The sequence below is a fragment of the Mus caroli genome, chromosome 5 (genome assembly GCF_900094665.2).
Source record: "Mus caroli chromosome 5, CAROLI_EIJ_v1.1, whole genome shotgun sequence".
Classification (NCBI taxonomy): domain Eukaryota; kingdom Metazoa; phylum Chordata; class Mammalia; order Rodentia; family Muridae; genus Mus; species Mus caroli.
The window spans coordinates 33,107,644-33,123,539 of NC_034574.1; the positions used below are offsets into that span (position 1 = coordinate 33,107,644).

A 15,896-nucleotide genomic window follows, 5' to 3' on the forward strand; every position below is an offset into this window, starting at 1 on the left:
TGGCAAACACAGAAGTGGATGCTCACAGTCAGCTATTGGATGGAACACAGGGCCCCCAATGGAGGAGCTAGAGAAAGTACCCAAGGAGCTAAAGGTGTCTGCAACCCTATAGGTGGAACAACCATATGAACTAACCAGTACCCCAGAGCAGGTGTCTCTAGCTGCATATGTATCAGAAGATGGCCTAGTTGGCCATCATTGGGAAGAGAGGCCCCTTGGTTTTGCAAACTTTATATGCCCCAGAACAGGGGAAACACCAGGGCCAAGAACTGAGAGTGGGTGGGTAGGGAAGGGGGGAGCATAGAGGGTATTGGGTACTTTCGGGACAGCATTTGAAATGTAAATGAAGAAAATACCTAATAAAAAATTGGAAAAAAAATCACAATTTCCCCCAACTATCTATTGGGAAACACCAAATTGATCACATTCACTGTTGGTGAAAATGTTGAAGATAGATGGCTTCATCTGCCCCCTGCTGGTGGGAATGTAAAGTAAGCCCCCCCCCTTTGATAACATTAGAAAATACTACATGATATTAATATTTGATCTTGCTATACCATGGTAACACTGTAGCTCTTGTGGAAATAGCCAGACATACATGTGAAGAGCTGCATATTTAACTTTTTATGAATGATTATTTTTATGATGATTTTCATCAAGGTTTCTTCTTAAAATGAAAGGCTTTGAAATGATATATGTTGACACTTATTGGGTGTCTTCCAGGTGACAAGCACATTCTTCACTAAGAGCTGTGTGTGTATTCATGTTCCTGGAGGTTCTCATGGGCTATTTGCTGATTTACAGGCACAAAGAAAAAAAGAGGGCTGTATCAACCTGGTCACAGGGTTGTAGGAACAGGAAACCACTTATCTTAGTTCTTCTTCCCCTTACTGTGACAGAATGGCTAATGGAAACTTAAGGGAAGACAACTTGTTTTTGGCTGGCGGCTGCGGTCCATCCTAGCAGGGATGACGTGGTAAAGTTCCCAGCAGTGAGACTATGCAACAGGACTCCTCACATCAGGGCAGTGAAAGGAAGCAGGGAAGGGGACCAGACACAAAGCAGGGCAAGGCCATAATCCTCAAAGGCTCTGCCCCTTGGTGAGACACATCCATTGGTCACACCTCTCACCACCAAGATTGTCTGACCTCCCCACCAGTATCATCCCGGGGACCCAGTGTTCAGATTCATGAGCCTGTTGGGGAACACTTTATATCCAAATCATGTTACTCAAAACAGCATTGGTGTGGGGGAGCTGACTCAGTTGGTGGAGGGCTTGCCTCACAAGCCTGAGGCCCTGAGCTCGATGCCCAGAACCCACAGGGAAATGGCAGGTAGAGTGGTCCATGGTTGTAGTCCCAGCACTGGGGAAAGGGACACAGGTGATCTCTCAGATTCACTGGCCAGTCAGCCTATTCTACTTGGTGAGTTTCAGACCAATGACAGACCCTGTCTCAAAGAAGTGGCCAGTGTTCTTAAGTATGACATGTGAGGTTTTCCTCTGCCTCCATCTGTGCCTGTAAATAGATGTGCACCCCCCAATATACAAATACATGCATATCCATACATTCATAAACTTAACACATGTGCGTTGGAGGCAGATTAAGAAAAAAATGTATAAACTCTTTGTAAAGGATAACAACAGCCACACATAGCCAATAAGGACACACCTTCTAGTCCTTCTAATCCTTCTCAAATAGTGCCACTCCCTGGTGACTAAGCATTCAAATATGACTCTATAGGGGCCATTCTTTTTATTTATTTATTTATTTTTAAAGATTTATTTATTTATTACACTGTAGCTGTCTTCAGATGCACCAGAAGAGGGCATCCAATCTCATTACGGATGGTTGTGAGCCACCATGTGGTTGCTGGGATTTGAACTCAGGACCTTCGGAAGAGCAGTCGGTGCTCTTAACCACTGAGCCATCTCTCCAGCCCCCTATAGGGGCCATTCTTATTCAAACTACCACAGGCAGTAATGAAGGCCAGTGAGTCCACCATCTCCAGAGCTCATACTGAGAGCTTTGGTTTTAGTTATGTGTTTGTGGGGGTTGAATGGGGGTAGGGTTGTTGTTCATATGTGTGCCCCTGTTGAGGCCAGAGGCATCAGATACCTTGGAGTTTGAGTTATAGGTGGTTGGAAGTGGGCTGCCTGGTACTGGGAATAGAACTTGGGTCTCCTTCAGCATAGCAAGTGTCCTTAACCATTGAGCTACCTCCATAGTCTCCTGGGGTTCACATTATAGACTGGGCTACCTAGGGCTCAGGAGGATCCATGAGTGGGAACGATGCTCTTAGTCTTTCAGAGCTCCCTTTCTAGATGGTCCCTTCATGTTTCCACTCCATGTTGACCTCACAGGCCACCATTCCAAAGCAACACAGAAGATCATCTCAATAGCTCAGCATCAGTTCCAAGCTTCCAGAGGTCTGGTCTGGGTCATGTTCCTCTGAGACAGGGTGGTAAGCGTCCTGTAAACAACTAGGACCACAGCAGAGAGGGAGAAAGGTGGGGGAGCTGTCTGTGATTAGCTTATGGGAGTCCCAGATATGTGCTCCATATTTGCCAGACAATGAGAACATGACTGCCTCCACTCTAGTGGAGAATACTGACAAGTGAAGAATGACAATCAAGCCGGGCGTGGTGGCGCACGCCTTTAATCCCAGCACTCGGGAGGCAGAGGCAGGCGGATTTCTGAGTTTGAGGCCAGCCTGGTCTACAAAGTGAGNGCCAGCCTGGTCTACAAAGTGAGTGCCAGGACAGCCAGGGCTACACAGAGAAACCCTGTCTCAAAAAAACCAAAAAAAAAAAAAAAAAAAAAAAAGAATGACAATCAAGTTTGATAGTTGGAGAGGTTGACATGAACAGTGAGGATCTAGACTCCAAGGACAAGAAAACTGATGAATGAGCAAGTGGATCAAGGCTGGCCATATAGTTCAGTGGTTAGAACACTTCTCTGGCAAACGCACAACCATGAGTATACATAACCTTCAGCATATATATGTATACACACACACACAGAAACACAGAGAGGGGGAGAGGGAGAGAGACAGAGAGACAGGAAGACAAGGAGATGGAGAAAGGTCACAAAAAGTAAGTGTCAGATGTCAGATCTTGGGGCTGGCAAGCCTAGAGAATGACAGATCCCACTGTCTGAATGCATAGGCCACAAAAGGCATGGAGTGGTGCTATCAGGATGGAATTATCTCCCCTTGAGTATATGCAACTTCATGGATGAATAGACTGGTATTTATCACATTGAAATCACTTGCCCAAGAGCCCACAGAAATGAAGCAGGGTTCAATAGCGTATAAACATGTGGACTTAACTAGACAGCTAAAGGGGCAAAGGTCACAGTCAAATTCATTTTCTCCCACAGGTAATCAACATTGAAAATGAAAATTTCTTTGTTGGTTGTAGCCTGTATCGCATATCTGTAATTAAGGTGTCACAATGAATACACTGAGGAACCCAGGAGATGGGCCTCAGCAAAGAAGATGTCATTAAATATTGGACTGGTTCCAATCAGCTTTTAAGTATCATCAATATGGTGTAAAGGCAGTACCGTTAAAAATACCAGGGGAAATACCTGGAAGGATTTCAGATCTAAACACAAAGTCTTCGGAAACACCACAGGGGAAACTTGACCTGACCCAAATATACCACATATGGAAACTCCAGAACGGCTGTAACTCTCTTGGGAATATCCAGTTTCAAGGGAGACCCAGCAGTGACCCTTCTTAGCTGATGGGACAAACTGACTTTTCTGTTAACAAGACTTTCTAACTTTGTACAGGGGGAAAAAGAGGAGAACAGAGAAGAGCTGAATCTGGTTCTTTAGGATCCTGGAAAGAAAAGGAAACCAGGAAAAGGGAGTTATTGTTTAGGAAGGCCATCCGAGCTGCTCAGCCATTACTCTTTGCCTCAAGGGATGCAGGAAAGCTAAAGTAACAACAGAAACAAATTCAGAGAAACTCAACCCCTTTCCTGACTATTTCTCCATCAGCCCCCACACCATATGGAAGAGTGCTCAGATTTGCCTGCCGGGATGTGATGCTGTATTCAGCCCTCCTCTCTGCCTTCCTTACATCCCCTGGCAGAACACACCAGCTCTCTTCCGTACTCCCCAAATCCCACAGGCAGATTTCTATTATGGCACCAGATTGACACTATCTCCACCATTCCATCCCTACCTTGTCCTCAGCATTTACTCTAAGTAGCTGGTCAGAAAATGTTGCTCTGCTCGGATTAATGAAACACGTCTGGACATTTCAAGCAGCACTGTCCTCTCTTCTATATCTCAGGTCAGGTTTGACCCAGGGGCACTTCAAGAGTAAGGTCAGTTCTTACTCATCTTGTCTCCATTGCCCGGCCTCAGGCATGGCAGGCAGTTCCTAGTGAATAGCAGGTGCAATACACGCTTGACTGGTTAAGCACAAACTTTCTCAGCTCATGACTCACTAGGGAAAGAGTAGGAGAATAAACAATAGGACTCTTGATAGAAGAATAAGTTGTGATCCAGTGAAATGCAGATTATGGGCACTGGGTGGTGGGAACAATTGGCTGGAAAAGAAGGCTGGTTCCCACAGTCCAGAGAGGGCTATTTTTCACAAGCCGAGAGAAGAGGGCTCACAGGATCCCTAAACCATTGGTTTTCCCTCAAGCCCAACAAATCAGATATAGAGGTGGATATAATGTCTATTAGGCAGAAAAGCAAATAGTATTGGGTTCCTTCCTTACCCAAAGCTATGCAACCTGTCAGTATTACCAGAGACAAAATGAACAGAACACCAAAGTAGTGATCACAGAAAAACAAAACAAAACAAAACAAACAACAACAACAACAACAAACAAAACCAAAAAACTTATTTACAGCAAATGGGAACAAGGGGGAATTGCTTCCAAAATGAATTCCCAGAAACTGGGGAAAGCTGCAGTTTATAAGAGGAATGCAGACTCTGGAGGCAAAAGGTGTCATCACATCTGGGAGGGAGTTTCCTGCAGTTAGTCAGATTGCATGCTCTTTCACTCTTCCAAGCTATGAAAGTGAAAAATTGAGGACCTTGAGGCAGTATCATCTGACAGGGATGTTGGGGGGTGTGCAATTTCTTTTAATCTCAGAGGTCGTTTCTCCCTAATCTGGCGGTTCTTTGCTCTCCCTGGAACTGCCTACAACTCATCCCAGACTAGCAGTGGAACCCCTACAGAGCTGGAGTAGCTGGGAGACTGACTGGGGTTTGGAAGTTCAGCCTTGGATAGAAGGTTATTTTCTACGTTTAAGCGATGGAAACTAGATGTTCTCCGGACCGCGCAGCCAGAGGCAATGCTAATCTTGGTCCTTTAGAGCTTCCATAGATAGTAATAATACAGGGACCCACTGCTCCTGAGACCAGAGATCAGTATTTTAAAGTTCAAGTGCTTCTTGGTGATTTAGCGCGGTTTCTTCACCCACTAAAACCGCCAAGGTAATGTAGTTTTATTCCGAGCGTCCTGAGATTCCGCCCTTGGACCTGGCGCCGGAAGTGCTGCGTGCGGTCACTTCCGTCGCACTGGCGGGCGCCAAGATGGACGCTCCGTGGGCTCGGGAGCAGCTACGGCGGCGTTACCTGTTTCCTTCCGAAGTAGAGCTGGACTGCGAGGACGAGGTCAAGCCGGGTGAGGCTCCCCAGACTCTGGGGCCCAGAGTGGGGCCGCGAGTCGGTGTCCAGGGTCCTGACAGGTCTTGCAACCCTCGCATCCTCCCCTGAGCTGCATTTCCGCATTCCGTGGAGAGCCGACTTAATGCGGGCTTGGAAACACCCTTTAAAACTAAAACTAAAACCAACCACTTCAGCTTTGCCTGTAACACGGTACGGATGGATGTACCTAGCTGCCTGTCAGCAGAAAGCTAGCAAAAATAAGTTTAGATTAGATGTATCTCTGCCTGGACATCAGATAGACGTTTCTGTATCCATCCCTGCGGGCCGTTTTCAGAAGGCATCTCAGAACAATATATGACATGCCACCATTTGGGTACAAACTACTCTCCATTATGTGTTTTTGCCTGTAGATGCACAGAATAAAAAGCGATTTCATAGGAACTAATCATGTTGGCTTCCTATAGGCTAGAGAACGGTAAGGATGAGATACAATTTATTTTAGAGCTATTTGACCTGGATATTGTAAGAACTTCATTTGTTAGCTTTTCAAAATAAACACTGGCAGCTTGTGTGCATTTTGAGAATAGCTTCAAGAATTTGTGCTAGTAGGAACCTCTCTAGAGACTGATAGCCATTCGGACCTCACTTGGAGACCAGTAGTCCTCATACAGAGAGGGCATGTTGGAATCCCTTCATTTTGTTTGCAGGGAGAGCAGTGACGTGCCTATCAACTGTGCAGTCTATGCTGTCTTCCGGGGCTACAGCTCTGGTGTGCCACTCCATGTTGGAGCTACCCCAAAAGCTGATGTCTGTTTAAAATATTTTGGTATAAATTTTATTGTAGTTGGCGTTTTCTTTTTATTAGTGTATGCACACTCATAAATTGGTACACATGCTTTTGGAGGCCAGAGATTGACACTGTGCATCTTGCTCTGTTGGTCTTCACATTTTTTTTTGAGGCTAGATGTCCCTTGGCCCCTGGATCCACCTGTCTCTGTGGATGCTGGGGATGAACTCAGGTTCTCATGTTTGTGCAGCAACCATGTTACCTACTGAACCCTCTCATTCCCCTGCTTTTGACATTTTACTTAGTTAACATAATTACTTTCCTAGAGGAAATGTGAAATAAAGTGTATGCTATACCATACTTCCGGATGGCATTGCTGTAGCTAGAAGATTATGAAATGTGAGTCCAGGATTCATTTTGCAGCAATAACCAGTATATTGAGCATATTTTCTAGTGAGTACCTATTAACTATTTCAGCAAATGTAAATCTACCATTTTTTGTTATTTGTTTGGTAGGTTCTTGGCATAGAACTCAAGGCTTCATGCATACTCAAGATATATTCTACCACTGGGCGACGTCTCTGCCCCTGTATATACACTTACCCTGATGCTCTGACAGAAGGAGTTCGCACCTTAGTGGGTGGGATTCTGGTTAATGGAAAGTTCTAGGAGATGACTTCATCTGGTGTAAAAAACTGGGCAAGTTCATAACTCAAAATCTCCCCTATTTTATAGAAACACCCACAGCTGTTGAGAAAAAGGAGCGACCTCTTCCAAGACTTAACATTCATTCTGGATTCTGGATTTTGGCATCCATTGTTGTGACCTATTATGTTGACTTCTTTAAAACCTTTAAAGAAAATTTTCACACCAATAGGTAAGAAAATGTTGTTTCTCCAGGCATAGTGACACAATGATCTTAATTCCAGAACTTGGGAAGCAGAGGCTGGTGGATCTCTTGAGTTTAAAGCTACACATTGAGCTCCAGGACAGCCTGAGCTATATTAGTGAGACTGCCTCAAATAACGAAAAAAAGAAAGAAGAACAACAACAACAAAAAACACCCAGTTGCTTCATGTTTTTCGTGTCTGTCAGTTGAATTCACGAAACAGTTAAGAGATAGTGAGATGATTCAGTTGGTAGAGTGCTTGCTATTATATTCTAAGCATGCGGATCAGAGTTTGATCCCCAGAACCTACATTAGAAAACAGACAAATGAACAGAGAGAAAAAAAAAGGAAACAAGGCAGTTTGGTGCTTCTAACCCCAGCTCTGAGTAGGTGGAGGTGGGATCCCCAGGCTTATTGACTGGTTAGTCTGCATGAGTCGGTGAGCTCCAAGTCTGTGAGAGACCCTGTCTTAAAAACAAGGTGGAGAGTGATCAAGAAAGACACCCAGTGCTGACCTCTGGCATACACACACACACACACACACACACACACATACACACACATACAGGGTTGACCTCTGACCTATATGCCCCCCCATATATACACATGTACACATATACATATATACCTATATACACATATACACATACACACATATACATATATACATGTGCATGCACACTATGACCTCTATCAGACATGATGTTGAAGCAGCTACTGATGATACAGAAAACAACAAGACACCCTTTAGTCAAAGGGTGCAGGTTTTCACACATAGCCTAGTAAGTTTTGGGGGTACAGTGTATGTGAGATCTTATCATCTTCCTATCTTATGTGGTCGTCTCGTGACCCCTCCCATTACCCTTCTATATACAGTGTTAGCTATTTGATGTGTTGAATGTGTCCATAAGCTGATTCTAGTAGTCATTTTACTCTGTTGCATACAGTAGATTACATCATTGTACCTTGTATGTGTGCAATTTAAAATTGTTACCTGTGCCCCTAGAAGACTGGAGAAGAAAGGCCTGAGAACCAGAGGTGGAGTGGGCACTGTGGCCTGAGAAAGGCGTGTTTCAGAGTAGCTAGGAAGGGGGTGATTAGAGGGTGTGACTCAGAGTTAGCTGCCTTGAAGGTCAGCGGGAGGAGTCAGGAGCTTAGGTCTGAGTCCTAGTGTCAAATGGCCCTTCCTATCCAGGGACAGATCCTGTTCTCTCTCATCCCAGGAGGTGACCATAGAACAGAAATTATGCATCGTGTGTGAATAATGTGGAGGCTATCAGGTACCAGAAAAGGGGGAGATGTAGGTGATGTCTGAGCTGGCACATGAGGACTGTGTTTCATGCCAAGAACAGTGCCTAGACATAACAGTAGAGCCATAAAAGATGCAGGCAGGAGTTTGGTCTTGCTGAATCATGGGAAATGCAGTCTTCAAAGTCTTCAGGTGGAAGGGTGTAAGACGTGAAGTAGTTCATTTAAATCCTGAGAAAGAGGCTGCTCCATCTTTCATAAGGAAGCATCTTTGTTTAAAAATACCACCTCCCACCCCACCCCGTTCTTCCATCTGTTCGCTCTTTGGTAGGTCATGTGACTTGTCTAAGTGAGTTTTAGATGGAGAACTGGAACCCAGCACCGTTCTCTCGGGCGGGTGTCTGCTTCCTGAAGGAGGCTAACTCTGCTCACTTTGCAGGCTTCTGTTTCCACACTCACACAGGCCACACTGACAAAGTGGAAGTTCGTGGTCCAGAACCAAGGAATAAGTCTGTGTGGGACTGAGTATCTTTTTTGTTTGTTTGTTTTTTCAAGACAGGGTTTCTCTGTGTAGCCCTGTCTGTCCTGGAACTCACTCTGTAGACCAGGCTGGCCTCGAACTCAGAGATCTGCCTGCCTCTGCCTCTGCTGGGATTAAAGGCATGCGCCACCACTGCCTGGCGGGACTGAATATGAACAAAAGCTCTGATCCCACTCCCCACAGCCATGTTTTTCTCTCAGCTCCATCAGTGACAAAGCTGACACTCAGTGTTCATCAGCCGGCAAACTTCGTCTCTCTTTGGTTTAGAATCTGCTGGGAGAGAGCCGAGGACCTCAAGTGGAACCTCAGCTTTGTTTTTGTGAACTTGAACTTGGGTCGAGCCCAGGATGGGTCTGGCATGGTGGCAGGGGCACTTCTGATTTCAGCAGGTTATTTTCTTCTGTGGCAGACAGACTCATTACCAGGTGTCATGGTGCCTGTTTGGCAGGTGATGGGCAGGATGCCGGGAGGGCCTGGGACTGTTGTGTGGTGAGGCCGTGCTGGGAAGGCTGACTTTTCATGGCTTTAGTGTGTTTCCTTTCCTTAGCTTTCCTAGGACTTTAATGTGAGAGCAGTAGCATTAGGAATGGTCCCCCACAGATGATGTATGGGATCAACCACAGAAGGAAGTGGGGAGCTTGGGAGCACCTGCCCTCCAGTGGCAGAGACAACATAGACATTAGACACTGGGCCAGGGCTGTGGCGATGAGAGAAAGTTGAAAGCACAGGCCTGGCCTCAACATGGTGTGTTCTTAGAAGCAAAAAGGCATGACCCCTACTAAGCCAAGGCTACTGAAATCTCTGCTTCTCCCAGCACGGTCGACACTTACTTTCTTCCTCTTTGTCTCCACAGCTGGTTTCTCTTTGGCGGAGCCTTGTTATTTGTCAGCCTGTCAATTGCATTTTACTGCATAGTCTACCTGGAATGGTACCGTGGGATTGAAGAATATGATGTCAAATACCCAACGCTGGTGCCCATCACAACTGCAACTTTCATTGCGGCAGGGATTTGGTGAGTGGATGTTGAATGTGAGTGAAAAGCAATTACAATCACTTTGTGTTTGTGATGAATGTGACCCAGAACCTAAATCAAGCAGCATGGTGCCCCAGGGAAAAGGGGGTCCCAGGCGCTCTGTTCTTTGGGGGTCTCCTTTCAGCATCCTTCTCTCTTAATCTGCCTCAGTTATTCATGACAGAGAAGGTGACATCTGCCCGAGCTCTGTGTTCTGTTTTGTTTAGTAAGTGTCTTTCACTGTGCACCGAGTGAACTCATCACGAGGCGAGTGCTGCTGCCCTCGGCCAGGGAGGACTGGTGATCCCTGCTGACCCTTCCCTTTGCTTCACGGTGCCTTCCTGCTGCCTGCAAACACTGCCCCATCTCTGTTGCCATTTTTGTGCATCCCATAAACACAGTTCTGTTCATCTGTGTTTTGAATACAAGACTGTAGAGAAGTTGGTTGTATAATCACCAGTCTTTAATATTTAACTGTATACATGCAGCGTATGCTGTTAACTTGTAGTTTGTCCCCAACGGTTATTCATTGCCAGTTGTCAATCCACTGTGTCACTGAGTCCTAGTGTATCTGTTGCGCGGCCACCCAGTCAGGCTGTTTATAGTTGTGCTGTTTGGAAGGGTGCCATTGAGACCTCCTCCCCCCACTCTGTTGGGCTTACATGTGTATACATATACCCAGAAAGGTGAGCTTCATTCCATAGCATCAGGCTTTTCCAAAGTGGTTGAGCTGTCTCACTAGCCACTGTCCCCCAAAGTGAATGTCATCTGTGTTAAGCATGTGCAGTCCCTTTCTCTCTGTTGCTCCCTAAACAACAGAGTAGTAGTGCCTTGGGCATCAGTTCACAGTGTGTGGCACTGTAAGGACCTTAGGGATATGACATAAGGATGTGGGGAAAGGTGCAGGCGATCTGCAGGTGCAGGGCTCCCTGGAAGGCCCCGAGCATTTCGAGACTTGGTGTTGCTGCAATATTTTAGAGCTAATGATCCCTAGGTAGGAAGGGACAGCTGTCATGCCTTCCCAGTGTGTCTAGTGGCACAGTGTAGCTTGTAGTTCTTCCACAGTGGAAGCAGCTGTGCCTTTTAAAGGTTACGTGTCTTTCACAGTGTGCACATGCTAAGACTGCTCAACCTGTTCGTTCCCTGTTGCCAGCGTGAACCCACCTTTGTAAATTCACATATGCTCAGAGAAGAAGAGAGGCTATTTTAAAAAGAGAGAGAGAGAGAAAGGTAGTACCTGCTCACTGAAGAAAAACTTGTAAATATCAGAAAATGTAGAGAAAGTTAAGCTTCCTCTCTGAGGGGTTTCTTTTCTTTTCTTTTTCTTTTTTTTTTTTTGGTTTTTTGAGACAGGGTTTCTCTGTATAGGCCTGGAACTCAGAAAACCATCTGCCTCTGCCTCCCGAGTGCTGGGATTAAAGGCGTGCACCCCCACGCCCGGCTGAGGGTTTATGTAAACTGGATTCTGCTTTTTGGGAAAGTCTTAAAGCTTTATGTATATTCTGCTTAAATGCCCTTCCTTTGACCCAGTGCAGCCGAACACTCGCCACTGTGAGGTCAGTATCCTGTGGTGAGGGCAGACCAAGGATTCTGTCTTACTTTGCCTTCTATAGCAGGAACATCCCAAGAAACATCAAATTAATTTCAGGCTTGTGGCTTGTGATTATTTGACATCTATTTATCCAGGATTACGTATTAAAACCCATAGCTGTCTAGATAGCTTATTTAATTTTTTTATGGTTTCCCTGGTAGCTTCTGCTTCTATCGGTTCAGTCATTGAAACTCACTTGCTTTTAGGAAGTGTTTGATTTGATTTGGTGACAAGAATACTGTTTTTTGCAATGAAGACTTTATAGCATCATGTATAGCATTGCTTTTTCATGCTATTTTAAGAGTCGTCTCGTCTTTTTCCCATGATAATGCCTGAGACGATAAAGTAGGTTGCAGCCATTTGAGTTTGTGGTCCATCCCACATGCTAACGTCGAGAGGCCCATGTCACCCCAGGTCACGGTGCAGCTTCTGTCAGCACAGGCAGAAATCTCCTTGCCATCATTAATGGTGCCGGGGCTAACGACCCGCATGCGTGGATGTCCTCGGGCCGAGCTCCCACTCCGGACTCTGGAGTGGGGTGTTTGTGTCATCCCACTTGCTGCTGTCAGCTGTTTGGTTTTGGTTTCTTTCAGCTTCAACCTGGCTCTGTGGAATGTGTGGTCATTTTTCACTCCCTTGCTGCTGTTCACCCAGTTTATGGGGGTCGTGATGTTCATCTCACTCCTCGGATAAGCTCCGGTAAGATGCTTGTTTCTAACAGTGAGCCGTGGAAAGGTCTTGCAGTCACTTCCTGAGGGCACTCTTGACAGGACTGCCTGGGAATCCCTTCCTGCTGTGTCTGTGCTGACGCGTGTCACCACTGAACACAGCTGCAAGGCCTGAGGCCACCTGCCCAATGTGGAGTTTTAAGTGCTCGTTTTTCAGAGACAGCATCATGCCTTTCAAAGAACTCATAAAGACAGCATGTGCGTCTTAATGTAGAGAAGTGCACATGAGGCCACTTTATACTGTTGGCTGGATGGTTCTTAGAAGTAGTATGGGAAATAATGGTGATCTTACTCAACTTGGGACAGATTCTGCCATTTTCTATAAATATTGGATGAATGGTACCCTAGCCCTTTTTAAAAAATTCTTTCCAGCGGATGAAGAGATGGCTCACTGGTGAAGATCACTGGCTCCTCTTGCAGAGGACCTGTGTTCCATTCCTAGCATCTGCATTGCAGCTCACATAGGTCCAGGAGATCTAACACCTAAGAGATTTAGTCCCTGTATCACCTCCACAGATGATGTCAGGCACATATGTGCTATACATACATATACACAGGCAAAACACTCGTGTATAAAATAAAAATAAATCTTCAAAAATTCTGCCCTTTTTATACTATTTAGAGAATTTATGTGTCCCTGTGGACCAGCTCCTGTCTGGTTGGGAGTACTGATAGACATCTATTAAATAAGTGTATAGAGTATGAAGAATGCTCATGCTATGATTGGGGTAAAAAAGACAATATAGTCCCTCCCCTTGTGCCACTTACATCTGACTTGGAGAAAATCAACTTGATAGGGCCATTTGCAAACAGAGGAAGTAAGACTCGGGGATGTGTGAGTGGGGCTCAGGACCAGGGTGTTCCAGCTGATGGAATGTGTGCACCCGTAGTGTGACCAGAAAGAAGAGGTACACATGAGCCTGCTGTTGCTAGTCACAGGCAATTTGCTGGCCATCACCACGCTGTCACAAACAATTATCTTCTAATATTGCACTGTCCAGAGACTGATGAGACCCATGGGGCCCCTTGTTCCTGTGCATGCCTCACTTTAAGAGGTTTAGTCCCTGTATCACCCTATTCCCACAGCTTTGACTGACCCTGATTCCCAACTTTCTCCCCCCTCCCCCTTCCCTGTGGCTGGCAATCTTGGGTTCTGACTGTTTGGCTGTTTCTAGGTGTTTGGGTGCCTTGGACTTCCATGAGCCTGGTGTGTGGCTGGCGGTGAGAGCGGTGTGGTGCTGGGAGCCAAGCATGACCTCTTTTCCTTTTGAAATACATATCTGTGTGCATGAGTGTTTGCTTGTATATATGCTTGTTTGTATATAGATGTGCATCACAGAGGTCAGAAGAAGGCATAGCATCCCTTAAAACTGGGTTAAAGAGGTTGTGAGCTTTCATGTGAGTGCAGGGAATTGAATCCTAGCCCCCTGCAAGAACAGCCAGTGCCCTTCACCACTACACCATCTCTCCAGCCACACCACTTTGCTTTTAATGGGAATTCATGAGCTAAGATGTTTCACTTGGCACATAAATGCTGGTTTCTTCCAGACTTCAGAACCTGAGTATTTAAAGTGAACAAAGCGTCCAGCTTGTCTGCGGACAGGAAGGAGAAGCTCAGTATGCATTGCTGTCTCCGCAGTGAGTTGTTTCCATGGAGAAATTGTGACTCTCTAGATCTGCTGTCGAAATCCGAATAAATGATCTTTCTCTCTGCTGTTCAAAACAAGTGATTGCTTATCAGCAGTTTGTGTTAGAACTAGCGAGTGTTAATCTGTCAGCTTTTAGAGACAGTAGTGGCTCATCACAGGAGCACAGTGCCAACAGTTTTACAGATTCTGGCCTGTTCTACTTGAAGGCTAGCTGCCCTTGTATAGGTGACTGGACACAAGCATGACAGAATCGTGTTGTCACCGTTAGTAGTCACTGGATAGCTCGTATTTGTCATAGCTTTTTAGATAAGAGGACCAAACGGAAGTATCTTATGGTTTCTTGTTACTCTGGATTTTATCATTATATAAGTTATTGGGTTTTTAACAGTTTTCAACTTATGTTCTTTTAATAATGTTTAAGTACATATAATTTTTTTCTGTAACATCAATAAAATATTTTTATAACTTGTGCATTTGGTTAATACAAATTTGGGGCTTGCTTCTGTTTTTTGCTGTTCATATTTAGAGTTAACTAGAAATTCTGTAGCCTCTTTTTAGAGTAGGTTACTCTGTGCTTAAGTGGCTTAGTAGCCACTGCTGTTTGTGCCCTGTAGGCTCCCATGACGCCTGTCATAAACACTGTGACTCAGAGGTACCTGTGCATTTGTTTTCCTGTGACGTGACTGACAAGGTCACCACTGGGATTTGGGCACACAATACCCACCACACACTTAACTGAGGGACTGCCAATTTTTAAACTGCAAATGGAGAATAATACTTGTCTTTGGGGTTAGAGAAATAGAAATACTGTTGTCAGGCACCCATTCTGGTGTCTGGCACACAGGAGAGATGTGATCAGTGAACACAAGTAATGAGGGAAAGAGAAACTGAGATGGATGAGGGCTCAGGCATAATTGGTAGAGTCAAGCCAGTTGGTAGTTGTGTGTGGAGACTCATTTAGAATAGAGTGATCCAGGCTGAGGCCAGAATCAGTTAGACAAGGATGTCAGCAATGAGGGCCCGGGACAGGCTGGCGGCTGCTGACCTACCAGGTAGAGTGGCTGTCTGGCCGTAGTGAACATGGGTTCTGATAGTTACTCACACAAACTGTCCTGGCTTGAATTTTTACAATTTAATCTATGTTTTAAAACCCAGGTGCCCAAGAGATAAATACTGTGGCCTTTGTTACTCAGGATCCGTTTAATGCTTTCATGTGAGCCAGGCCTGGTGGCACTACCTAAAGCTACTGAGGAGGCTGACATGAGAGAATCTCAAGTATTCAAGACTAGCCTGGGGCAACGTAGAGAGTCCCAGTCTCAGAAAGCAGAAAGATTGGGCCTTTAGAGTATTTGCCTGGCATGCATGAAGCCCTAGTTTCAATCTCTAGTATATTAAGTAAGCAGATACACTTATACATATAAATACACTCACACGATCATGCCTGGTACTTGCCATGCTAAACTCCTATGAATGTAATTTCTGGGGCTTTTAAAAAAATGCTTTTGTAATTATGTGTATAGTGTGTGAGTATCAAGGGGTTATGTATAGATGCCCACAGTTTCTGGCATTTGTGAACTGCTCTATGTGGGAGCTGAAACTGAACTCTGCTATTCTGCAAGATCAGTATATCCTCTTAACTGATGGGCAATCTCTCCAACCCCCAACCTCTGTTTTTATTGTAACACCTAAAGAAATGAGTGATGTCATACTATCTCACCAGGTCTAAACAAGCCAATGGGAGGGGCACCCCCTTGTGAGTGATGAATGTTGACATTAACAGTTGTAAGTTCTGGTCATCAAGGTGACGACTG

The 15,896-nt window shown here is 45.3% G+C and overlaps 1 protein-coding gene across 1 annotated transcript; it reads left to right on the plus strand.

Annotated features, from left to right (window-relative positions):
• Positions 1–5,348: 5,348 nt before the first annotated feature.
• Tmem128 (transmembrane protein 128) lies at positions 5,349–14,558 on the plus strand. The gene is made up of 5 exons (XM_021163185.2): positions 5,349–5,656; positions 7,163–7,304; positions 9,959–10,117; positions 12,302–12,407; positions 13,985–14,558. The coding sequence occupies exons 1-4, from the start codon at positions 5,566–5,568 to the stop codon at positions 12,399–12,401; spliced, it is 492 nt and encodes a 163-aa protein (XP_021018844.1). The 5' UTR covers positions 5,349–5,565; the 3' UTR covers positions 12,402–12,407; positions 13,985–14,558.
• Positions 14,559–15,896: the final 1,338 nt, after the last annotated feature.

Bases quoted from the DNA above. Each gene is read 5' to 3' on its own strand.
- Tmem128 (XM_021163185.2), top strand. From the start codon at position 5,566: ATGGACGCTCCGTGGGCTCGGGAGCAGCTACGGCGGCGTTACCTGTTT. The intron at 5,657-7,162 runs GTGAGGCTCCCC...CCTATTTTATAG, and splicing joins CGAGGACGAGGTCAAGCCGG to AAACACCCACAGCTGTTGAG. The intron at 10,118-12,301 runs GTGAGTGGATGT...GGTTTCTTTCAG, and splicing joins TTCATTGCGGCAGGGATTTG to CTTCAACCTGGCTCTGTGGA.